Source organism: Phyllostomus discolor, chromosome 6, assembly GCF_004126475.2.
Source record: "Phyllostomus discolor isolate MPI-MPIP mPhyDis1 chromosome 6, mPhyDis1.pri.v3, whole genome shotgun sequence".
NCBI classification, from domain to species: Eukaryota; Metazoa; Chordata; class Mammalia; order Chiroptera; family Phyllostomidae; genus Phyllostomus; species Phyllostomus discolor.
Genome location: NC_040908.2, coordinates 26,589,659 through 26,616,084, shown reverse-complemented (window position 1 = coordinate 26,616,084; position 26,426 = coordinate 26,589,659). Strand labels below are relative to the sequence as shown.

At 47.1% G+C, this 26,426-nt stretch overlaps 1 protein-coding gene across 1 annotated transcript; it reads left to right on the top strand.

Annotated features, from left to right (window-relative positions):
- The first annotated feature begins 109 nt into the window (after window positions 1-109).
- ABCG5 (ATP binding cassette subfamily G member 5) lies at window positions 110-24,836 on the top strand. The gene is made up of 13 exons (XM_028517063.2): window positions 110-383; window positions 1,000-1,121; window positions 6,456-6,592; window positions 6,665-6,763; window positions 10,506-10,638; window positions 12,016-12,155; window positions 13,266-13,395; window positions 13,853-14,066; window positions 14,145-14,350; window positions 15,187-15,325; window positions 18,692-18,877; window positions 22,649-22,761; window positions 23,582-24,836. The coding sequence occupies exons 1-13, from the start codon at window positions 238-240 to the stop codon at window positions 23,773-23,775; spliced, it is 1,959 nt and encodes a 652-aa protein (XP_028372864.1). The 5' UTR covers window positions 110-237; the 3' UTR covers window positions 23,776-24,836.
- Window positions 24,837-26,426: the final 1,590 nt, after the last annotated feature.

Sequence of the window (26,426 nt, the reverse complement as noted above, 5' to 3'; positions counted from 1 at the left end):
ACACGCTCCCACAAACATGGGGTGTGTGTTCTGCCCACTGCTGTGTGTTCTGGCTAAAGGTACATCAGATAATGGCATCTGCGGCCAAACCCTGTGCTGCCGCTGGGGAGGCCTCAGGAGGGGCTCCAGGGCCAGGCGAGGAGCAGGTGGGGCGGTCTGCTGCTGGCTCCTCAGCGGAGGCCTCTCTGGGGAGGGTCGGGCACCAGAAAATCCTCCTGTCCTTGCTGCCTGTTGACCATGAGTGAACTCCCACCTTTGACCCCCCTGGGGTCCTCAGGACTCCAAATAAACAAAGGCTTCCAGTGCTCGTCAGAGGAAGTTCGTACAGCTGTGTCAGAGCCTCGACACAGCCTGGGGGTTCTCCATGTCTCCTACAGTGTCAGGTAAGGCGGGCATGGCCCAGGACGGCTGCTGCCCTCGCCCCTCTGCTGGCTTCTCACAAATGGGCACCGGATGTGGCCGCTTTGACCCTCCACAGAGTGGATCCTGGTGGAGAGAGGAGAGGGAAGGGAGGCCAGGGGTAGATGAGGAACAAGGGTGAACACCACCCCCCACCCCACGGCTGGACCTGGAAGCTGTGCCAAACACCGCAGCCGCGCTCCGCCTCATGCCCCTGTGCCCCTTGCTCCTTCCCCTGCATCCCCCTCGTGTATGCCCTGTTTGCTGTGGGTGGAGAGGCCTTGGGGAACAGGGGCGCTGGCAGCACCAGGTGTAATGAAGCCTGGTGAAAAAATGCAGGGTTAGCCGAGGGAATGTGGCCATCTCCCAGCAGCCAGAGAGCTGGCTCTCAGAGCAGCTGCCAGGCAGGTGCCGTACACAGGTGATCTTGGGTCACTGCCGGCCAGGATCTACAGAGGGGGACGCTGAGGCTAAAACGCCCTTAGAAACTTGCCTGGAGACAACTGCGGAGGGGCAGAGCTGGCCTCAGTGCTGGGGGACCAAGGCGTGGCCCCTCCCTAGAGCCCACTCTGCTTCTCCCCTCTGGGGTTTCCTTTACAGCCATCGAGCCAGGCCCTGGTGGGACGTCACATCTTGCCGGCAGCGGTGGAACAGGCAGATCCTGAAAGACGTCTCCTTGTACGTGGAGAGCGGGCAGATCATGTGCATCCTGGGGAGCTCAGGTGAGCTGAGGGGGAGTGCTCTGCATTCTCGGTGAGGGCTCTGAAAAGGCCGTGCCTTGATTTGAACACCACTTTGAGGAAATGGGTTTAAGTTGTTACAAGAGGTCTGTAAGAAGTTTAAATTGCAACAAGTTTGGTATTAGAATGAAATCCAGTGACAGGTCTGTGAATGGAAGGAATCTGATGTGAAATCTTTAGAAAGATCCTTGCAGAACAATAAAATTGTGCCTGACCTGTAAGTTAATTCATAGTTCAAAGTACGCAAAGCACCTAGCACAGTGCCTGGCACATGGGGGTGCTCCGCAGACACAATTTCCCTAGTCTGTACTCTGCCTGGAGACAGGAAAGGAATATAATAAGCACAAAGATGTCCATTTATTCCCTGTATTCACTGGTCTTTGAAAATCATGATATATTTCAAATGTACAGGCAAGAACAGAAAATGAAAGAATGTTCATGTGTTAACATCTGGCTTTATAAATTTTCTTTTTGAAAGATTTTATTCATTCATTTATTTATTTATCCTGCAACCCAAGCCACGTGCCCCAACGGGGAATCAAACCAGCAACCCTTCAGTTCATAGTCTGGTGCTCAATCCACTGAGCCACACCAGCCCAGGTGAGGCTTTATGAATCTTAATAACATACCATATTTACTTCAGATCCTTTTCTTAAGGAATTAAATATTACGGACTCCGGTGAGGCTAGGTGCCCATTTCCCAGCTCTTCCTTCTTCTCTTTCGTGGTAACTACACTGGAGGCGGAATTCCGTGCCTGCACAGGTTCCCTGCATCAGCAGTCAGCATCCCGGGAGCGCAAGGCCTCCAGAGAGGCAGCTCCCTGTGGCTAAACGCGATGCCCTGCAAGGGTCACCTCAGGGTCATCCTCAGCAGCTGCAGGATAGGTGCACCAGCCCTGAGAGGAGATCTGGGTGACATACCACGTGGTCCACGACACTACATCATCCTGCACATTTTAACGTTGAAAGATGCTGACTTGTTGGCTTCACAGAGGAGCCACTTGACTGGGTCCTTCTTTGCAAGCTATTGACGTGTCCTCACTCTCCACTTGTATTACTCTCTTCAATAGAGATGGTAGTGGAAGTCTGTGGTCACAACAGGTGCTGGCAGCCTCTTTCAGCCCGAGGGGTTAAATCCGTGGCCATTCCCCTGCTGCTGGGGGGGAGGGGAGGGGCAGTAGCCGGATGGTGATGGCAGTGTCAAGATTAAATGAAAAGGAATTCACTGACTAAAACTTCCAATTTCCCCAGATTTCCTGTCTGTTCCTATTTTCGATTTTTTAACCATTTCTCACTACATTTGTGTACCATAACAACCAGGGTCATTCTGACTTTCATTTCAATATTTATACCACATTTTGAAGAAGAACAAAAGCAGGGTTATTGCTGTAATAGTTTGTCACTTGCTGCCTTCGAGGTGTAGGGTAAAAACGGTGGCTTGGAGCACACCTCGAGGACTGAGCCCACCTTCTCAGAAGTGTTTCCCACCAGCCGGTGTCACGCTTTGTGCACATCTCAGTGGGACAGTGCTGGGGGTTCTCGGCCTGGGGCCCAAGACTCATGAGCTTGTTCCTGAAGACACCTCATCATGGTTTGCTGACAACGTCCATCCTTTCATACTGAACATGAATTCACAGTAGACTGCAAGTTCTACAAGAGTGGGAGCCCCCCACACCTCCCTGCTTTATCTTCCACAACTAGAACAGGCCTGGCCACATAGTACGTGCTTAATAAATATTTGTTGAATCAATAAGTAGGCCAATGAACCAATTTTATAAATCACTCTTAGTGTTTTATAAAATGACATGATTTCATCAGTGTCTTATCTAAAGCAGCATTGCTTATCAAATCTTTATTAGTGAGGCAAAAGTTGACTTAGGTGTTCAAAATCTCACTAAAGAATGGTCCAGTACAAGCTTGCCTAGGGTCATCCAATAGTCTAGGGATGGATAAGTTTATTTGGCTCATTATTTGCTATTGATTAGGACCTAGACTCTGTGCTGCATGCTCCCTTGCAGAAGACTAGTTACAAATGACTTCTGTCCTTTCAGGCAAGATAACCCCAAAGGTCATGCATGGTTTTGTTGCCCTGTGTGGCATTAACCATTTTTTATTTTTCCCCATTTGTAATGTAGTAAAATACACACGACATGAGCCCTGGCTGGCATAGCTCAGTGGACTGAGCTCAGGCTGGGAACCAAAGTGTCGCAGGTTCGATTCCCAGTCAGGGTACATGCCTGGGTTGCAGGCCATGACCCCCAGCAACTGCACATTGATGTTTCTCTCTCTCTCTCTTTCTCCCTCCATTCCCTCTCTAAAAATAAATAAATAAATTTTAAAAAAATACACATAACATCAAGTTTACTATTTTAACCATTTTAAAAAGGTTTTTAAATGTATTTTTAGAGAGAGGGGAAGGGAAGGAGAAAGAGAGGGAGAGAAACACCAATGTGTGATTGTCCCTCACATGCCCCCCAACTGGGGAACTGGCCTCCAACCCAGGCATGTGTCTTGACTGGGAATTGAACTAACAACCCTTTGGTTGGCAACCCATGTTCAATCCACTGAGCTACACCAGCCACGGCCATTTTGACCGTTTTTAAGTGCGCAGCTGAGTGGCATCAAATATATTCAGTGTTGTGCAACCCTCACCACCATGTATCCCCAGAACTTGGTTCATCTTGCAGAACCGAAGGTCTGTACCCATTGAACACTAGCTCCTTCTTCTGATCCCTCGGCCTCAGGCAACCATTATTCTTTTTGCCTTTATAAGTTTGACTACTCTCATTCCCTCATATAAGTGAAATTATACAATATTTGTCTTTTCGTGACTGGCTTATTTCACTTAGCATACTGTCCTTAAGGTCCATCCATGTGGTAGCAGGTTGCAGAATCTCCTTCCTTTTTAAGGCAGAATACTATGCCATCATGTTATGTGTCTCCTATTTTGCTTATCCATTCAGCCATTAATGGGTATTTGGGTTCTCACTGTTGTGAATAATACTACCATGAGTAAGAGTGTTCAAATATCTCTTTGAAACCCTGCTTTCAATTCTTTGGGTAATATGCAGAAGTGGAATTACCAGATCATATGGTAGCTCTATTTTTACTTTTTTGAGGACCTGCCATACTGTGTTCCACAGCAGTTACACCAGTTTACACTCCCACCAACAGGGCACAAGCATTCCAATTTCTCCCTATCCTCACCAACACTTGTTATTTCCTGGTGTTTTTTTAATAGTAACCAACCATCCTACAGAGCAATGAGTTGGTGTCTCATCGTAGTTTTGCTTTGCAGCTAGCTCCCTAATGATTAGTGACGTTGAACATCTTTTCATGTGCCTGTTGGCCATTTACATAACTTTACAAAAATATCTATTCAAGTCCTCCGCCCAATCTTAAATCAGGTTGTTTTTTTTTGTTGTTGTTGTTGTCCAGCTTTAGGAGTTCTCTACATATTCTGGAATTAATCCCTTATCAGGTATATGGTTTGTAAATATTTTCTCCCATTCTGTGGATTGCCTTTTTACACTAAGGATAGTGTCTTTTGATGCACAAAAACTGTTGAATTTTTATGAAGTCCAATTTGTCTGTGGTGTCATGTCCAGGGCATTAACCTTTCTTGTGTCTGACTTTGCAACTTATTCTAACTTTTTATTCTCCACTGACTATACATAGTGTATAAAACGTGCCTTCTCATCTTGCTGATACCTTCATTTAATGAGTTAATAAATATTTGACTCGTATTCAAATAAGACTGTATTAATGATCTATTTCCATGTAAAAAAAAAAGTATCACTAAACCAAGTGGCTTAAAACAAAAGAAGTCATTTATTATCTCACAGGTTTTCTGAGTCGGAAATCTGGAAACGGTCTGACAGTTCTGCCTGGGATCGCTGATGAGGCTGTAGTCAGAAGGCAGCTGAGGTGGCTGGAGAGGGCCGGGGAGTCACATGCTGGCAGGCGGGTTGGTGCTGGCTGTGGCTCAGTGAGCACGTGTGACACGGGGAAGGCAGGAGGCCCGGGACAGCCCCCTGAGTGTCACTCACAGGGGCTGCGAAACAGCATCCAGACCAGCAGGACTAAACCACGAGGAGGAAGTGGCATCAAAACCAAGAGAGAAATTTACAGAAAAGGGCAAATAACATGGTTGGAAGTTGCTGGGAGGTGTGACGACATGCAGGAAGGTGCCCACTGTATTTGGGACAAGGAAGTGCCTTGCTAACCAGAGGGAGCCCGCTTCTGATGTAGTGAAGGGACTGGCATCCAAGCTACAGGACACTGGGCGCTTCTGCCAGAGCTGAGGTCAGATGCCAGAAATGTAAGGCCAGGGAGGCTTCTAGTTACAGAACCACATGCAAGGCCTGATACGGCTGACGGGGAAATTTCAGGGCACATTTTGAAAGACGACCCCAGTGACATCACGTTTCATTCCTTTACAATCACTCTGCTCGCTTCCCCACACTGACCTCTAACCGGACACGCTGGGGCGAATTCTGAGCCTTGTCAGCCCTGGGGTAGAAGATAACTGTTAAGAGAGTGTGTCCAGCTTATTCATCTTTGCACCCCTTGCAGCAACAAGCAGTTTCTTAAAATTTTGGAACAAAACATTTTCTCTTGGTTTTGCATCCCATTCAGGCAGCTGGTTCCGTACAGCTTTTTGGTGGGAAAGGCCCTAGCAACAACCCCTGGGCTGTGCCACCACTGTCAGTGCTGGCTGAAGCCAATGTGGTTTTACCAAAGGGCCGGCTAAGCTAGAGCTTTTCAAATTCTGATATGCATGGAAATTACCTAGGGATCTTGTGAAAAAGCAGACTCTGATTTTGTGGCTGTGGGCTGGGGCCTGAAACTCTGCACTTCTAACAAGCTCTCAGGAGATGCTGCTGCCATGGGTCCCCAGAACACACTTGCTTAGCAGGGTTCTAGGCAGTGTCCCTACTTACAGGAACCACCAGACCACCCCAGGGGACCACAGAAAGAAATTCAGATGTCTAGGAACAGATGTTTCCAAAAGTCCTGATTTTCCTGTTATTTTGAGTTGATATCTTTTTCAAAGGGAAGCAGCTTTAAAGCAAATAAAGAGGCAGACAAAGCCCCTCTGGTACCGATGAAATGAGAGAAATGGCTTGTGCCTCCTCTTACTCAAGGGAAAAGCAGGAAAGACTCATTCATACCATGGGAGTTTGCCCCACGAGGCTAAAGAGAGAACGCGCCAGGGCTGGACCCAGGCAGGACTGGTCTACTGAGGGTCTTGGGAAGTTCCTGCGATGCCTCATGGAGGGACTTCTTCCAGGGTCTTCTCTCCTCGCCCACCAGGCTCAGGAAAAACCACGCTGCTGGATGCCATGTCCGGGAGGCTGCGGCGCAAGGGGACCTTGCTCGGGGAGGTGTGCGTGAACGGCCAGGCGTTGCGCTGGGACCAGTTTCAGGACTGCTTCTCCTACGTCCTGCAGGTGGGCGCGTCCCCGGCCCCAGCCCGCTGGAGCCTGGGGCTGGAGTGACGCTGACGCCTCGCTTTTCTGCAGAGCGACACGCTGCTGAGCAGCCTCACCGTGCGTGAGACGCTGGGCTACACGGCGCAGCTGGCCATCCGCGGTGGCTCCCGGGCCTTCATCGAAAAGAAGGTGAGTGCTGCCTGTCCTCACAGCGGCCTGGGCTTGGGGCAGGGTTTCCAGGCCCCCGAGCAGGGGCACCCAAGGGTGCAACCCCAGGGGCTTCGCACCCACTCTTCCTTCTATTTGCCCATTGCTTGCCTTCACTCTTCACTGGTTTTGAGTCTAGACCTGCACCGTAGGGTGTTGCAGCCACTAGTCACGTGTGGCCTCGAGCACTTGAAATGTGCCTAGTCATAACTGAGGTGTGCTGTGAGTTTTGTACAATGCACACAGGATTTTAAAAACTGTGAGAAACAAAATGTGAAATATCTCAATAATTTAAAAATATTGATTATAGTTTGAAACAATTTTTGCCTGTACTGGGTTAAAGTACATTATGAAAATTAATTTCACCTGCTTCTTTTTACTTGCTAAAATGTGGCGGGTAAGATCATTGAAATTCTGAACGTGGCTTGCCTTGTATGTCTCCCGATGCTGCTGTCCTGGGAGCTCTGTGTGTGAACAGATATGGTTCAGTTCCCCACTGTGCTTCGCCCTCTGTCCATCCTGTTGAGACTTTTCTCACCTGTCTTTGAGGCATCTTGAATGTGCCTCATCCAACTGGATTAAGGTAATGAAGGAAGGAACTATTGAATTGTCACCTCTTTCCACATCTTTATCTGTTTCTTTAAATGCACCCAGTTTGGAAATAGCCACAGGGACCTCACCTGGAAACGCGGCCTCATTTCTGAAGGCCTGGACGGGAGTGCTCAGGGAACGGAGGACAGAGAGATGTGCTGAGCAAAGCAGGCACAGTTCCCTGGGAAATGGGCCCCCAGAGGAGGCCAGCGACATCTGCCCCAGAGGCTTCACTGCCCTGAGGCTCAGCCAGGCTCCTGCTGGGCACACAAGTTACACCTGCAGTTCCGGCTCCGAGGCCGGCCGGCCTTAGCACCACTGAGGCTCCGACGGAATCCTCCATCTCAGCTGAGAGGGCAGCGAGTTACCCCATTTTTATTAGGCATTGCTGAGCCTTTCCGCAGGGACTTGCTCATCTTGTCCCTGCACTGGACTCTCGGGCAGGGCTTGGAGGGTGGAACTGGGTCTGTCTGGGAGTCCTAGACGGTTCTGCAGTATAGCTTGCACTCCAGACACACGTTGGCACAGGCCCCAGCCCTCAAAGGGCCATCATCCTCTCAGAGTGATGCCTAAGCCCAGTTCCTCCCTGAAGGTTACGGGAGAGTGCTCACCAGCACTGCAGGGTTCTTGCCATTCTACCAGGTTAAATTCTGGGCTCCCATAACGGGCTGGTGTCAGTCGGCCTTGTTCACACACAATATCTCATTTCTCTCGGGCATCCACCCTGTGAAGGAGGTGTTATCTCCTGACACCCAGGGAGATTCAGATCAGACAGCTGGGACTGGCAGAGCTGGGGCTTGACCCCAGGCCCTGCAGCCCCGTCATGTCACCCTGAGCCCCGGGGGTCTCCTGAGCCCCACTGTGGTCTGAGGAGACAGGTCAGAGTCTGCAGCCCACAGCAGCACAGGCATGTTCATGCACATGGTTTAGTGGCCCTGACAGTGAGTGACAGGTGAGCCCCTGTGAAGGCTCCCTCTCTGCTCTGCTTGCTTTAGTCTTTATCTTTCTAACAAGTTTAGGAGAAGACTCCATTGCTGTTTGGGTGGGAGAAAGGCAGTCATAAACAGATTCTTCTGAATTAGTGGTCCATTTGTGTTACTCATCCAATCGAGAGAACCTGAGAAAGTCACTGAACTCTTTCCCCAGAAAATGCACATTTGCATACATACTCAGAAAATTCGTGGCTACCTTAAAGTCAATTGATAGCAAATTTGCTTCCTGGTGGGTGAATGGTCCTTCCCCCTGGCAGGCCCCAAATGTGCTGCAGAGGTTTTCCCTGCTTGAGAGTACCTTCTGAGCAAATCCAGTCCACAGAGTGTAAGATCCTGCAGCACAATTTGGTGAGGAGGAAGTGCTGGGGATAATTGAGGACGGAGCACAGCAGACCTGCTTCAGTCCCCTGAGGACCCGAATGTAAGCTGTGGTCAACACAGGCAGGCCGTGTTTTCTGGGCTCTTGGCCAAACCTCGTGCTTCATGGACCACTTGAGAGAACTGTGGACAGTCCTGCTCTCGATCCCAGCTCCGCCATTTGCAAATGGCATGACCTTGAGCAAGTTATGGACTCTCTGAGGGTGTTTTCTCCTCTCTACCACAGAACAGTGATGCATCTCTCCTGGATGTGTGAGAATTGAATCGGTTTCTGAGGACACAGCACAGAGAAGGTTGATGACTGGTGGATCCCTATTGTCCTTGTGGCCCCTTCTAACCCTCTCTCTGAATTCCTTTCCAAGTAGTGTTCGTAAAACATGAGACGGGCTTCCCGCCTGGGCGAGAGACATCTGAAACAGATGAAGTGCATGTCTCCTCTGTCCACCCATGCCTTCTGAGCCAGGAGGGACAAGCTTGACTCCTTTCTTGCTGCTGCAGAGCAGATGAAAGGGGCCCTCAGGGACCTGCCCTGGTTGGGGAGTGATAAACCCGACCGGGGCAGGAGAGCTCAATTCCAAGACCCTTCCACTCTGATGACAGGAGGAGACCCTTCTTTTTCCCACAACAAGTCACACTGGTTTGTTTATGCATGTTTAGCCTCCTTGTTATTATCGCTTTGCATCAGTTTAGACGTGTCTCTTCTTTTGGTCAAAGCTCCATCTATGCTGTTGATCCGCCCCGTGCCCTGTGTGACACTGCTCCGCAAATCCCCCCCTTTTACTCCAATCTAGTTTCTCTTGTTATTTATTTTTATGCAGTGCTTTTATTCTTCATGATAAAAGTAACACAATCGCCTTAGAGGTATATGGGAATAAAACTCATTAGCATATCTCTCACTGTTCTCAGTCCCTTTCTCTGATTGGCCCCGAGCCTTCTGCAGCTAGGGGTAATCTGGAGAGGGGATATGCCGAGGAAGGACAGAAGGAGAAGAGGAAAAGACCAGCCTTCTTGATTAGAGAGTCAGTAAGGAATTTTCTTAGTTACCATTGTGGGGAGTTGAGAATGAGGAGCAAGGAGAGGGTTAAGGGGGCTGCAGGGTATAAGCAGAGTGAAGAGAATGGGGGAGAAGAAATTTTAAGTATGTGTGCAGGTTATAGACCAGGTCCCCTTTGAAGTCCTTAAAGAGATTCAAGTAAAGATTGGCATTACTTTAGATCACTTTTGATAGTTTCTATTTCTCTGATGCAAAACCACACTGAAATTGGACCATAGGGGACTCCAGGACTTATTTGGGTTACACAGGGAAATCAGTTTTATTTTAAAACAAATTGGATTTTTAAACATATAAAACATTTATCCTAATAAAGTTTTGAAAACCAAACATTAAAAAAAAAAACAAGCTATTTTGTAACCATGCCTTTGGGGGATTTTTCTGTATGGGTTGGACTGAAAATAGGAGTCCAGTGAAGTCTCCGCTGTTTCCTGGAGAATTTCCCGGAAGCAAATGTAAGCAGTTTTTGTTGCTTTAAGGACTTTTAGAAACAATTCATGTTATTTATTTTAGTCAGCTGCATGTATTATGTTGTGATTGGAACCAAGTTGGAATTTGTTGCAGTAGGCGTGCTTTCCCCAGGGTGTGGTGCGTCTGAAGGTGGCCCCAGCCCCCACGGGAGGTGTGTCGCCTCTCCTACGCCACCCTTAGGCTGAGGGTGGAACCGCTGCCCTGCGGTGACCAGCCTTCCCGGGCGTTGTGACTCCTACAGGTGGAGGCGGTCATGGCGGAGCTGAGTCTGAGACACGTGGCAGACCGACTGATCGGCAACTGCAACTTTGGGGGAATTTCCAATGGCGAGCGGCGCCGCGTCTCCATCGCAGCCCAGCTCCTCCAGGATCCCAGTAAGTGGCACCCAGAACTGCCTCTACCTGCCGCCTGGGAATCTTCCACGTGGCTGCAGCTACAACACCCCCTTTCTTCAGCCTCCATTTGGAAAGGGTTTTTCACGGAGGTTTTTCAAACTGCAGACCCAACTTTCTTGAAAGTACTATGTAGTTCCAGAATACTCCTTTGTCATCCAAGTACCAAACGACTCTTGGACTCAGAAGTGCTCCTTTGTGCTTTAATGTTCAATTAGGGTCTTCCATGAACGTGGGGCCCTTCCTGGGCATCCTCACCTCGCATAGGAGCAGGACCACTGTGTCTGCTGTGGAGAGCCATGAGCTTTGGTGTGACTAGAAGTCTGCTACGGACTGGCAGGAATTAAAGTAGGACTTTGAAAAGTCCTCCTGGAGAGTGATCAGGTAGAGGGGAGGGGCTGTGGAGATGGACGGCCTGTCACCTGGCTCCCCTGCCTGTTTGGTCATTCTCCCCACCACCTGGGGAGACCGCGCCATTAAGTGCACCTGGAGGAGGACATCTTGTGCCTGGACACTTTTTCACACGGGGGAGAATAAGACTGCCCACTCTCCAGGTGGCGCTTGGTCACTAGAAGGCAAGTACGAGAGATGCTCTTAAGAGCGCTTGCCACTTTTAGGGTAGAAAGAAACTATAGTTAACTCCTCTAAAAAACCTGATTTCATGGGTTCTAGTTTTTTTGTAGTGCCAAAGACCTTACCAGTGTTTGAATGTGCTAGCCATGAAGTGCGGTAATATCTTTTTAACTAGCCTCCTCTCAGCCTTTTAAAGATTTTATTTATTTGTTTTTGGAGAGAGGGTAAGGGAGGGAGAAAGAGAGGAAGAGCAATGTTGATTTGAGAGAGAAACATCAATTGGTGGTCCCTCGTACGCTCCCTGAGAGGGACCGAACCACAAACTGGTTGGTATATCAGGATGATGCTCTAATAGCCATGTACCCTGACCGGGAATTGAACCGGCAACCCCTTGCCTTCTAGGAGGGTGCCCAACCCACTGAACCACACCGGTCAGGGCCTCTTAGCCCTTTAAAAATAACATGATGCCAGCCCTTGTTTTCTCAGGGTCAGCTGGATGGAGCCCAAAGGGTCCATAATACCATGTGAGAGGCCAGATCTGGCTGCTGCCCTGTCCGTCAAGGGTTACGCCTGAAATGTGCTCTAGAGCTGGGAGCTGGGTCCTCCCAGGTCAGGCTATTTCTCCTGGGCTTGGGCAGAAAGGCAGTTTACAGGCAGGTACTTCTCACTATGCTCTGTTTGGATGGGGTGAAACAGCTCAAGTTAGGAACTGTTCAAAATTCTGAGTTTAGCGCACAGACTCGGGCTTGGCAGAGATTCTGAAGTCTGCCCCTCCTTTGCCGGCAGCGGTCATGCTGTTTGATGAGCCAACGACAGGCCTGGACTGCATGACTGCCAATCAGATCATCGTCCTCCTGGCAGGGCTGGCTCGCAGGGACCGCATTGTGATCCTCACCATCCACCAGCCCCGCTCCGAGCTCTTCCAGGTGAGAGGGACATCTCCTGTTCTTGCTCAGTTTGTCAAGGGTGGTACGTGTGTGTTGAGCTGAGGATCATGGGTAGAGATTAGTTAGCACTCGCCAACCAGAGCGGTCGGAGCCAATAGCTCCTGATATGGGAAGGGCAAAGGATGGAAGCTCGCTTCCTTCAGCACCTGCCACTTACTGAGTAGCTTCTAAGCACCAGCTCATTAACCCGCACGGTCCTGTGAGGTGCATGTCAGTAGTTCCACTTTGCAGAGCAGAGTGAGACTTAGAAGTGATACAAAACTGAGCCACAATCACACAGTAAAGAAGCTGGAATTGGAAGTCTAGTTGGCTTCAAAGACTGTGTTTTCCCACTAACCGATACATGTTTTCCTCCAAAATTCTCTCTCTGTCCTCCCAGGAGCCTTTGAAGGAGCTATTATTTGCCTTTTATAGACAATGATCTGAAATTTTTTAAAAAATTCATCCGCCCTGGCTGGCGTAGCTCAGTGGATTGAGCACGGGCTGCGAACCAAAGCATCGCAGGTTCAATTCCCAGTCAGGGCACATGCCTGGGTTGCAGGCCATGACCCCCAACAACCGCACATTGATGTTTCTCTCTCTCTTTCTCCCTCCATTCCCTCTCTGAAAATAAATGAATAAAATCTTAAAAAAAATTCATCCAAGGGGACCTACTCACTCGGTGGCACGGCCAGGATGCATACCCAGGCCCACTGGCCAGGCTCAGGTCTCCTTCACCCCAGTGTGATGTGGGCACAGGCTGGATCCTCAGTGGGGCCTGCACTAAGGAGAATAGGTGCATTTTGAGTGTCTCCAAAGGATGCAGTAAGCATACCAGTGCAATGAAAGGACTGGCTGCTTGGAAAGCTTTTTCTATGAGAATGTGATGACTTTTAAATAAAATTCTTTATTGATTTGAGACAGAGAGAGAGACAGACAGACAGACATTGATTTGTTCCACTTATTTATGTGTTCATTGCTTGTCCTGACTGGAATTTGAACCTACAACCTTGGTATATCAGGATGATGCTCTAACCAACTGAGCTACCCTGCCAGGGCCTAGGATGTGGTGACTTGATTACACACTAATACTGTCTGTTGCCCAATCAGCTCTTTGACAAAATCGCCATCCTGAGCTTTGGAGAGCTGGTTTTCTGCGGGACGCCAGGGGAAATGCTGGAGTTCTTCAGTGGCTGCGGCTACCCTTGTCCTGAACATTCAAACCCTTTTGATTTTTATAGTAAGTTTTTCATTCACATTTCCCACCATCTTAGTTTTTTTTAACTTTATTATCTCAGATTTCTGCCTGGATGGCACCAGGGTTTTATTTTTGCTTTTGTTTTGGTGCTTTTAATCCTCAAATTAATTTGGCTGGGTCAGTTAACTTGCCATAACCTATCAGAATGAGCTGGGGGATCTCTTTTAAATTGGGGCATGCCTACTGCATCAGAGGAAAATTAGCTGAGCTTCTGAATTCTCCCATACAGCCCCAGTGGGATCCTCATGGCCCTGGTATTCGCTTTAAAATATTCTCATTTTATAGGTGGACATTAAGAACAGGTGTTATTCTGGTGGGATGAGGTATCACAGCTAGTGCTCCTAAACCCATGATGAAACATAAACATATATTATTAGCCATTGTGTATTTATGTGCCTTTAAAAACACATGGGTTACTTCTTTGGGGAAAAAATTTTAGTGGACCTGACATCAGTGGATACCCAAAGCAAAGAACGGGAAATGGAAACTTACAGAAGAGTCCAGGTGATTGAATCTGCCTACAAAGAATCGGCAATTTACCACAAGATCTTGGAACACATTGAAAGAACAAAACGCCTGAAAACATTACCACCGGTTCCTTTCAAAACCAAGGACTCCCCTGGAACTCTCCCTAAACTGTGTGTTCTCTTGAGGTAAGAGACTCACTCCATTTTAGGTGCTTAGACATCCGTCAGTGAAAGAAACGGAATTACAACAGTGTTGTCTTTCAGGAGAGTGATGAGAAACTTAACGAGAAATAAGGTGGCAGTGATTATGCGTCTGGTTCAGAATCTGATCATGGGTTTGTTCGTCATTTTCTTCGTTCTACGGGTCCAGAACGATGTGCTAAAAGGGGCTCTCCAGGACCGCATGGGTCTCCTGTACCAGTTTGTGGGTTCCATGCCCTACACAGGCATGCTCAACGCGGCGAATCTGTGTAAGTGCCGTGCCGGGGCATGTAGTCTGGAGGGCAGGGGTGTGGGGGCTCCTCTTACCCCAAATACTTCCCCTCTCCAGCCATCACCTTGCAAGACTCCACTGCTACCAGTCTTTGAGCTCAACCTAGATTCTCCCTCTGGGGAAAGGTAACTCCTGAGCTACTAACTCCTAGGGTGAATGAGGTCATCAGGTGGATCTCTCTGAGGGTCTCTAAGGCCCCAGGGAAACATGAAGTTATGAGGTGCTGATGGACACGATTTGGAGAGATTTATCAAAGATTATCCCTGGGGTCCAGCTTGGCCATTAGGATATGCAGTCCAGGGGTCCCAGACACTCGGGCAACTTAGCACTGTTACTTTTTTTTTTTTTAGATTTTATTTATTTATTTATTTAGAGGGGAAGGGAGGGAGAAAGAGAGGGAGAGAAACAACAATGTGTGGTTGCCTCTTATGCTCCCCCTACTGGGGACCTGGCCTGCAACCCAGGTGTGTGCCCTGACTGGGAATGGAAAGAGCGACCCTTTGGTTCGCAGGCCAGTAATCAGTCCACCGGCCGGCAATTGGTGACACCCCTCCCTCCACTTTAGGGAGAAGGAAATAAATTATGACAGTGTTTGCAACTGTACTGTAATTCAGATGGAGTGTAGATTTCTGGGGTGGGGGAGCGGTAATCATAATTCTACAGATGGCAGGTTCCCCCGTTCAATAATTGGAGAGCCCCAGCTAGTCCTCACCGCCCAGCTCCCGTAACAGGCCTCCAGTCCAGCTGGGGCTAGCCCTCCCCCACCCGGCCGTGTGGTGACCCACTCTTCTGCCACCTGCCTTCCGTGCCCAGTTCCTGTGCTGCGAGCTGTCAGCGACCAGGAGAGCCAGGATGGCCTGTACCACAAGTGGCAGATGCTGCTGGCCTACGCGCTGCACGCCCTGCCCTTCAGCGTCATCGCCACCGTGCTTTTCAGCAGTGTGTCCTACTGGTAAGGGGGTGTTTGCAGGTGTTCGGTCCTCCTGGCCAGGCCTCCTATGCGGTCCCAGACAGTCGGGGGGACCCATAATGGGAGAGCAACAGGGCAGGGAACCACCAGGTTCTTTGTATTTTTCCCGCGTCGGCGCTCCTGTTTAGTGGAAATAGAAACGTGCTTGATCACAGGTGGAGTCTCGGATCCCACTGCAGCGAGGGTGGCCTGCCCAGTGTAAAAGCTTTCCAAAATCTGTAATTGCCACATTCCAAACACGTCTGGCCCTAAAGTGTTTCAAGTAATGGGTTATGGTCATAACCAAATCTCCAAATGCCTATAATTCAAGGAAGTTTAAGATTAGCATTGTAAGGTAGCACAGAGAGTCTGCTAAGGAAAATAATAATAGCTACACATGTTGAGCACTTGCTTTATGTTGGGCACTAATAGCTTTAAATATATTAATTACTGTAATCCTTATAACCATTCTGTACAGGTGATATTATAATTTCCTTGTTTGTTGGCAAGGAAACTGAGGCACAGGTGGAAGGAGTGGTCTTCCCCATCTCACACTCATTACCCCGAGTTAATCACAAATGAGGCCAAGAGTCTGCTTGGCTGGTGGGGAGAGGGACTCTTGGAGGCTTATGGAGGAGAAGCTGAGAGACAGCAGCATTTCAACAGAGGAAAAGGGGAGTGAGGACACTCCAGGAGAAGGAGCAGCAGGGGCATAGGCGCAGAAGCAAAAACGCAGAAGACCTTTCCAGAGACCAGTTTCAGTCGCGCTGTGGGGAATGAAGCGTTGGCGGGGAGCAGAGGAAAGCATGCCTGCCAGCCTTGGCGCCCAGCAGGCGCGGTGCTGAATGTCAGGCTAAGGGGCTGAAGTGGGTTTGATAATGGGACATGGGAGAGGATTTGGACCCCTCTGTGTGGGACTCCGGAGGGTGAGGCTGGCAGCTGACTGACGTTAAGGGCAGAGGCACTGGACAGCCCCGTGAGGAAACCTGGCCACAGTCTGGGGTAAAGGCAGAGGCCCTAGAAAAGAGAGTAGCAGTGGCAACAGAAAGGAGGGATCATTTTGAGAAGCTGGGAAAGGAAAGTCGAATGTTTGTTTTGGGTAAAGAAAGTCATGGATGATGCCTGAGTTTTCAGCCTGAGGGAATGGGGTAGGGGCAGCATCCTTATCAAGTCTGCGGGGAAAGAATGGATTTGGCTCTGAACACATTACACCTGGGAGGCCACAGGACTGCCCCCGCCCCCCACCTGGAGATGTCAATCTGAGGTTTGGGTGATGGCCTGGAGGCAAGACAAAGTAACAGCTAAAGAGCTGGGAATGGATCCTGTAGGAGAGGGTGTCGGAAAGGGAGGAAACGAAGCAGTCTGAGTGTGATGCCTTAAAAGGCACATGCAGAGGGCGGGAAGAGGAAAGCAATCCGATCACAGAGGTGAAGGGGTGGTCAGCCAGGTGGAAGGAGAGGCAGCAGCAGAGGAGCCGAGGGAGGGGAGGGTTCCAGGGAGGCGTAGTGCTCCCATTCGGTGTTTCAGTGTTGCAGAGGTTCGAGGAGATGAGGCGCATAAGATTAGGAGGCCATTGGTGTGCTTCCAAAAATAAAAAATAAAACTAGAAAAGGGTGTTAGTAGAGTGGTGGGGGTGTGAGTCAGGCTCACAAGGGGACAGAGCGCAGTGGAGGAAGCAGATGCGGTTGGAGAAGCTTGGAGTACAGGGTAGGGTGAAGGGGGTCAGTGGCTTAAACAGTTGTCAGGCTCAGGAATGCTTGCCTCAGGGTATGGTAAATAAGACCAGCAGGATGAAGACATTCGATGGAGACTAGGTGAAATTATAGAAAAATTGGATCATTCACAAGTGAAGTTTACAGAGGAGACCAAGGTAAGGACAGGGGAATCAGGAAAACAGGGGATCAAGATAGAGCGTGTCAAGGCTGGCAAAGATGTGGGGGCGGGGGGAGAAAGAAGCAGGGAATGGAAGGTGAATCCATCTGCTGAGCACAGGGGAGAGCATTTGAAACTGGGGAGAGGGGTGACTTAAACGTTTATATCAGCTACAATGGGACCTGCCAAGTAAAGAATGAGGAAAAATTAGGGGTGGGTCTTGAGTCAGCTGAGACAAAGGACAGAGGGAGTCCAATTAGTATAGCATGATGCCTTATTTCACACACCTCGAGGTGCTTAATTGAGACAGCAAGGGTCCCCAGGCTCGGAGACTGGCACGGCAAAGACCAGCAGAAGGGGACAGGACCTGAAAATGAAGGCAGGAGGGAGGCCATGATTAGAGAGGGCATTTTCAGAATCTGAAATCTTGGAAGTGGAACGGTTTTTAGTAACATTTAAGTCCAAGACATGGTGAGTGACCAAGATTAGGTGGATGGGACCCCTGGATTCGATCAGCTTATCTCATTAGGAGTCATTGAACTTGATGTTTCATCAAGAAGGTCAAAGACCTTCAGGTTAATGATAGTGGATAGGAGTGGACAGAACGACCCTGGTCCGGGTGCTATAAAATCATCAAAGATGAGAGGATGTCTTAAAAGTCACAGAGGATTGCATTGGATCAGAGAATTAACAGTCTCAGCAAACGTCATGATTTGTGAAAGAGGAAAGGCGGATGGCCTTGAAGAGTGGTGGGGTGGGGTGGATCCAAGACGTGCCAACTCCCTTTCCTAACTCTGCAAATGGAAGAAAGAGCAGTGTGTCTAATGGTCGTTGAGGATGCTATCACTGGGGAAATGCTATTTGGCAGAAGTAATATAGGGGTTAAGGCACATGGATATAGGGTAGTCCATTTACAAGAAAATGAAGGTCCAGTTGATGGAAAGGGTTGGAGAACAAAAGGCAAGAATGGAATGGAGTAGGGCTGGGAGGGCTCATCCGATGGCAGATGGAAGCGGTGGAGTGTTTCCATGCTACCCATATCCCTACATAATGTGGATGAGGTTCGGGAAGGGGGTGCCGACAGGCAGGTGAGGTGAGCCCCCCTAGCCTTAGAGGGTAGTAGGCTAGCTCGAGTAGGAGCAGCGCTAGCTAGGCAGAACATATTATTTATGGAGAAGCCTGGGGAGTTCAACAACCCTATGCATTGCAGTTAGTTGTACTGTTGTTTGAATATTAATATTCTCCTATGAGAACTGAAGGAGCCATAAGAGGGAAGAGGTGGCTCACATTGAGCTGGAGCCAACAGAAGCAACTGGTGTTAATAAATGGTCTCAAACGCTGGCTCCGTGCCCAGAAGGCCTTTCAAAGGGGAGTGTGACTTGCCCTGCAAACCCTTCCCCACCACTAACCACCACGGACTCATTCTTAGAAAGCGAGTGTGGTATTTTTCTTAAATGATAACCTTGGAGAGAAACTAAAGACCTTATGTATTTTTAGGACTCTGGGCTTATACCCGGAGGCGGCCAGATTTGGATACTTCTTTGCTGCTCTCCTGGCCCCCCACATAATTGGCGAACTCCTGACTCTCGTGCTGCTTGGAATGGTCCAAGATCCAAACGTGGTCAACAGCATAGTGACTCTGCTCTGCATTGCTGGGGTGCTCGTGGGATCTGGATTTGTGAGGTAAGTAACGACGAGACAAAGGGTTTAGATCGGCATGATTTGTTAAGATCACCTGATGACGACTGTTACTGAGGAATTCCAGAGGAGAGCTATGTGATACTAGTTAAAAGTAGCACCTTATAATCTGGGTGCTTGCTAATCATTATTGCTTAGATCTGAGACTGTTTACCATTTGTTTGATAACATGCCTTCATGTTGAGAACTGGGAAATGGCAATTTAGGCATGTTATCAATACGCACAAGTAGCAAGCCATTATTATAAGGCAGGAGGAAAACCAGCCCAGAAAAAGCCACAGCCTGTTTTACAAGGTAAAGAACACGCATTTAGTTCATTTCTGCCCACACTAGTCACTCTCTTCCAGCTCTCCATCCTCACTCACGTTCAGGAGGTAAGATTAGTCAGATGAGAAAGCGCCCGCAGGATAAAAGACTGCTCAAGGAGGTAGCAGAACTGGAGATACACAGCAAATGTGAACAGTAATTAGTTCTCAGTGATGTATTTTTCTTTCTTTCTTCATATTTTCCTATATTTTGTGAGTTTTCTATAATGGACAGGTATCATTTTGTAACCAAGGAAAAGATAAAAAGAAGCAGCATATAAATAAATAAAAAGTAGCATGTGTAATATAAAGGAAATGTTTTTATATTAAAAAGGACATAAATAAAATAATATGAAAGTGCTATGAATACGTTTTAAAAAAAAGTAGTTGCAGGAAGGATGGAAAATTTTAGGGCATAAGTGCTCCCAGGCAGGTGGAGTGGTAGTTAGTAAGTAAACTATGGGCCCCCAGGGAAGTGAAAAATACATTCTTTTTTTTTTTACTTAAACATCAAATAAACAAAAAAGTTATTGAGCATCTAAATATTTTTATGTTTAATTATTTAACTCTCAGAGCAATCCATGCTCAGGAAGAAAACTAACCTCAGACCTGACTGGGCTCCAGCCGCGTGGCTGCCTGGAGCCAGGAGCCTGGGCCTGGAGTCGCAGGCTCCCTCGGCCACTTTATCGCGGAATGACCATGGGCAGATCGCTTTTCTATCTACATTGGTTTCCTCATTTATAAAGTGGAGATAATGATCTTGGCCCCACCTGCCTCGAGGGATCGTGAGAAGCAACTGACATAATCCATGTGAAAACACTTCATAAGCCGTAGTGTGTTATATAAAGGCGAGATATTATAAAGCAAAGTGAGCTGGGGTTTGAGCAGTCACGGAGGACTTTTTTTTTTTTTTAAGATTCCATTCATTTTTCCAGAGAGGAGAAGGGAAGGAGAGATGGAGAGAAACATCAATGTGTGGCTGCCTCTTATGCATGCCCCGCACTGGGGGCCCAGCCAGCAACCCAGGCATGTGCCCCGACCGGGAATCAAACCCAAAACCCCTTGGTTCATAGGCTGGCGCTCAATCCACTGAGCCAAAGCAGCCAAAGCAGGACTTTTTTTTTTTTAATAATGACACAATTACATTTGCCTGTGGTGCCTAAATGGGTCATTAGCATCTGAAAAATGCACAAGACCAATCACCCCATGGACATGGCATCAAGCCAGCAGGTGCAGACCTTGGACAGTGTCTCCTCTTTCATAAGTGTTTCAGTCACTACAGGTGCCAAACAATCTGGCAACATTTCGTGTATTTGGTTTGTAGGAAGAGGGAATTAATTGTCTTAGAAGAGAAGCAGTGGCCAACGTGAACAGTTGCTTTTAGGTTCTTTGCAACCTCTCAACACCCCAAGGCTTTACCTGGGTTCCACTCCCATCTTGAAACTCTGCTCTTGAAAACCGTGTCCACCTCTTAGTCATTAAGTTTCTGTTTTCCCTGAAGTCATCATCTTCCCTGGCTGACTGCCTGCAGCATCTGAGCTCTTGGCTGCCGCTTCCTTTAAACCCAATTGGAAATACCTCCACTGTTCTTTCTGCTTATAAAATCATGCAAGTTCTCTGCGGGGGTGCATGCCATACAGGAATGTATGAGGAAGAAAGTCAAAGTTACCTAAAGTATCACAATTCAGAGTTAAATTTCTTTCTGTATCTTGCTAGACATTTACATAGTTTTTTAAATAAAAATGAAATCATACTATTGGGAGGGGATAAAGTATGCATGCTCTTTTCCCCATTTAACAACATAATGTGGACAGTCCCACATCAACAAATTTAGACTCACGGTTCCTCTCTCTCGAGAGTACTCCAAGGGTTTCTATGATCGCCTGGTTCTCTTCCTCTGTCTTCCACAGTCCATCATCCTATTTCAGGCTGCTATCACCTCACACTTGAACTTCCGCTGTAGCCTGCTCCCTTTTTTGCTGTCCCTAATCTGCCCCTATTCTCACCCACCCTACTTACTGATGCCATATTTTCTGAAAACTAGATTTCAACATGATCTTTCTCAGGGTCCTTCAATGTCAACCCCACTGCAAGGCCCTGAAGCAGCTGGCTCCTGGCTGTCATTCCAAACTCACCTGCCTCTGCCCCCACTTCCCCCACTGCCCAGGCCTTGCTCCAGCCTTTCCAGTCCATTCAGTCCCCTAAGGGAAGCCCTTGACGTGCCTGCGCTCACAACCACTCTGCCTTCCTAGAGCATCCTTCCTCTTCCCTACTTCCTCCCCAGATTCCTGTCTGTCCTGTCCAGTTAGCTGCCTCTGAGTATGGCTAATCCCACTTTGTGCCTCAGAAAACTGCCAAAAACTGAAAGTCATGGAGTGTGGGGGGTCACTTGGGAATAGCTGAAACCATAAATACTATGTATAAGAATGTTATTGACATGCATTACTGTTTAATTACTTTCTAGGCACCAATCCTTCACCACTGTACTTTTAGAGTCTAACGGATGTAAAGTCTATGTCCCCTGCTGCACTGTGAGCTCTTTAGGGGTAGGATACGCCCTTTGAATTCCTCAAGCACCTAGACGCAGTATTTTGCAAACAGAAGGAATTTAATACATGTTCGTTGATTGATAGAAGCTATGTGGTGGACCAAGAAGTCCGCAAGGTCATTATGAGGTTTCTCCTGAGACAGGCTGAAGAAGAGACATAGTTCATTTTCACAGTGAGTGTCTGCGTGCCTGTCCGTCCTTTCCCCTTGGACGGTAGTTTAGTTCTCACTTCATGTGCCAACACCGTCCAGTATGTTTAATCACAAATAGCTTCCTCTAATGTGATGTGTGTTAGGTATGCTTTTTCTTTTACACTTATGTCAATGGTGCTTACCAAAACAATTAAACACCAATCCATCATCAGGGGATTGATTGGTAAATCAAGTTTCTATTATAATCAACCACCAAGCTCCCCCGCTGGGGTGCATACAGGGGGTGGCTGATCGAAGGTTCTCTCTCTCTCTCTCTCTCTCTCGCTCTCGCTCTCCCTCTCCCTCTCCTCTAAAATCGGTAAAAAACATATCCTCGGGTAAGGATAAAAAGAAGTGATAGAGTGCTATGCATACTGACCCTCACTGACTTTGAAGGGTGTGTGAGACATAAGTTTGGTTGCAAAAGCAGGCTAGGAAATAGCATGAAGAGTTCAATCCCATTTATGTAAAATCTTACAAACGCACACACCCACGCGTGTCACCAAACTGCTAGCAATAGTTATGTCTAGGCAGCGGCATTTCTCTGGACTTCTCAGGGCTGCCTGCAGCTTTTGTAGTGAGTGTTGTGTTTACAGTGAGATGGAAAACTATCCATGTGGACCAACACAAAGCAAGGGTGGCCGTTCCCTTCATCTGGTAGGACTGTTACCAGAGCCTACTGAATTTCATCTCTCTTTTTCTTTTCCTTAAGAAACATAGAAGAAATGCCCATTCCTTTGAAAATCTTCACTTATTTTACATTCCAAAAATATTGTTCTGAGATTCTTGTAGTCAATGAGTTCTATGGACGGAATTTCACTTGTGGTAAGTATTCTACTTTGGAATATTACTTTTATGTATTCCCCTGAGAAAGCAATTTCCTGAGGGAAATTCATTTTTTAAATAAAAGCTGTATCTTTTGTAACAAATACACTTAAAACCTTGTTTCAGAATAAAAGTCTAACATTTTCTCTGTTTTTTAAAATGAAATAAGCAGTGGTCAACTTAGACACCTGTCTGAGGCCAGCAGCTGAGGGCCACTCTGACGTTTCTAGGCAATGACAGCTGAGACGCACACTGAGGGGGGACTCTCGCACAGCCTGGGTGGAAGCAGTGTCTGCCGGGCTGGTTGAAGCGGGGTGCAGCGGCTTCTTTTTCCCCAAATGCACACAGTATAGAGCCAAGTGAAGCCATTTGTGGCAAAAGGGCGTTCCCCGATCCCAAGAGAGGGCGGTGGGAGCATCATGAGGTCCTTCTGGCCACCGGAGATCCCAGGCCCCTCTGTACTGACAACTGAAGGACAGAGTGAAATCCAGTAGTTGTCTTACATATCTTTAAGCGACAACATCAGTAATCTTAGTATACTCAGCGCTAAGTGATCGTAAGTGATCGTGATTTTTATCAGTGCTATGGGAAGGAACATGAGTACACACTCAAAAAATGGAAACCTATTTCCATCTTCATTCAAATGGAGCCAAGGCCCAGAACACTCACGGTGGCTTCTAACAGTGACTTCGGGGCTGTCTCAAATGTCCCGAATCTTTCTTGGAGAAAGGTACTTTGCACCCTCCTAAGTGGGCATTTGGTAAATACTTGCTGGTTCAGAACTAATCACACCTCACAATGTGGATCTTTCCCCTGGCAGGCAACTCCAATGGTTCTGTGGCAGCCAATCCAATGTGTGCCTTCAGACAAGGAGCTCAGTTCATTGAGAGGATCTGCCCGGGCGCAACGTCTAGATTCACAGCAGACTTCCTGATTCTGTACAGCTTTATCCCGGCTCTGCTCATCCTGGGGATAGTTGTTTTTAAAGTGAGGGATTACCTCATTAGCAGATAGTAAAGCACAACGTTTGTGAAAACAGAACTTTGGCTTCTAGAAGTGCGTGACTGCTGTGAACGTCTGAAATCAGAATGTAGGTGCTTCTTTCTTGACAGTACATTTGAAGGTTTTTAAACCATTAAGACTCCTTTTATGCCCTTGGATCCACACAGGCCTTGAATGCTATTCCCAGTTGTGGGGAATACAGGTATTTGGAAACGGCGACTAAGCCAGTCCAAAACTGTAGATGATAATAATTCACAAGGTTATGGAGACTGTGCTATGTGTTTCCTTTGGACAGAAAAATAGGTTGATTAAAAAATTATGCTGACATTTGACAAAGGAGTCGGTAAAAAGAAAAACATTTGAATAGTTACAGCCTGTAAGTAATAGAAAAGGGAGCTGTGCGTGTGATTAAAGCAAAGCATCGTGCAGCACTGGGTAAGAGTGCTTTCGTTACCATTGAAACACCCTTAATTCTGTGCACACACCCACGTGAGGGTCCCGGGTTCCCTGGTCGCGTCGAGAGGACGGTGGACAGATGTGGGATTGTGAAGACTGCTGAGACAGAGCACTCAGTGATTTGGGGAAGAACAAAAATGAAAAACTGCACGAATGGGCTGCACTGAGCACACAGCACACAGGACAGACCTCTGGGATTGTTTTCAAAGATTAGTTGACTATTCTTCACTTTCCACTTAGTTTATTTATACAGTTAAAAGTAAATGTTATTAGAGAAAGTGAATGTACTGAGAAATGACATCTTTAAGGTTGGAGAGCTGCTGCTGTTTCAAGTTCATATAAAAAGATGCTCAGCTGACACACTTAGAACAGGGTTACACACTAGGAGTTCATGTTCTTGGACTGTAAAGGGAAAGAGTGCCAATAAGTACAAACACCTGTATTATATATTTTTAGGGCAATCAAACATTGTATATAGATTGTATATACATGGCTTATATACTAAATGACTGATTATCTTTTTGATTGATCTTAAAGTAATTCATATATAAGTCTGAAATAAAGCTATCTCAATGTTACCATGGTAACTCTGAGACAGAATATCTTAGAGAGTACAAGAACTTTGTTCAGTTCCTGTGACCTAACTTTATAAGAATGATAAATTATAGCATTTGAAATGTCTCACATTATAGTATAAAGGATCATTTCATTGTAAAATTCTATTTCTTAGAACAGTATTTAAGGATCTGGAGACATTGGTAAATTACCAGAATAGTATTGTCAATTTTTATAAAAGGTCTTTGACACTGATGATTACGGTATAATAGTTACATAATGCCTTACAGATTATATATGTCACATCAGTTATAGACAATTCTGGAGATGATAATCTATTAAAGTAGTTCAAAGAGAGTCCCACAGGAACCTCTTTTGAAATCACTGATTTCAACTTACTAAAGATATGGGTGTACAATGTAAGTGGAAACATTTTCTACTATTCATATGCAGATGAATTTCATTCTAGCTCAGAAACATTTGGAAAATTGACATAGCATGTGACTTCAAGCTATTAAATGTTAGTGATACCATCTTAGAGAAACACAATGACTTTCAATATGTGACAGTTTGGGTCTTAAGTAAAAAATGGACAGTGATGTTTAAGAAAATCAAATTATATCATACAAATTCTGTTACTATTGTGAAATAGGCTATTTCTTCCCACTAAATCAGCAATGTTTCTGAGATTATAACATTCACTGTTAATTTTTTTAAAATTATTTTATTGTTCAAGTACAGTTGTCTGCACTTATTCTCCCCCACCCCATCCCCATTCCAGCCATCCCCACCTCCCTCCCCTGCTTCCACCCCACCTTGGTTTACCCCTTCCCCCCTTTATCCCCTCCCACCTCCCCTCTGGTTACTGTCAGATTATTCTTAATTTTAATGTCTCTGGTTATATTTTGCTTACTTGTTTGTTTTATTGATTATGTTCCACTTAAAGGTGAGATCATATGGTATTTGTCCCTCACCTCCTGGCTTATTTCACTTAGCATAATGCTCTCCAGATCCACCCATGCTGTCATGAAGGGTAGGAGCTCCTTCTTTCTTTCTGCTGTGTAGTATTCCATCATGTAAATGTATCATAGTTTCTGACCCACTCTTTACTGATGGGCACTTAGGTTGCTTCTAGCACTTGGCTATTGTAAATAGCACTGCTATGAACTTTGGGGTGCATAGGTTCTTTTGGATTGGTGTTTCAGGGTTGTTAGGGTATAATCCCAGCAGTGGAATTGTGGGGTCAAAAGGCAGTTCCATTTTTAGTTTTCTGAGAAAATTCCATACTGTTTTCCACAGTGGCTGCGCCAGTCTGCATTCCCACCAACACTCACTGTTAATTTAAAGGGAGCTCTTTCTCCACCACACTCAGGCACGGTGCCTGTCCGCTCTGTAAGCTGAGGTTCCTTGCACACGAGCTGCCAACCCTGTTCTCAACAGTGCCGGAACCACATGTACTGCAGCTGCTCTAGGCAGTCTTATTTCATGACAACAATCAGGAGGCTGGCTATTCACTCACATGCCACTTGTCAGTCCTGGTGTTCTTGGGGTTAGTAGGTGTGCTTCCTTCAAGCCGGGTGCATGACATGTTAGAGTCAACATACTTTACAGTGGAAATGGAAGAACACAGAGTAAATAACTTTCCTGGTTAA

Bases quoted from the DNA above. Each gene is read 5' to 3' on its own strand.
- ABCG5 (XM_028517063.2), top strand. From the start codon at position 238: ATGAGTGAACTCCCACCTTTGACCCCCCTGGGGTCCTCAGGACTCCAA. The intron at 6,593-6,664 runs GTGGGCGCGTCC...GCTTTTCTGCAG, and splicing joins GCTTCTCCTACGTCCTGCAG to AGCGACACGCTGCTGAGCAG. The intron at 18,878-22,648 runs GTAAGTAACGAC...CTTTTCCTTAAG, and splicing joins GTGGGATCTGGATTTGTGAG to AAACATAGAAGAAATGCCCA.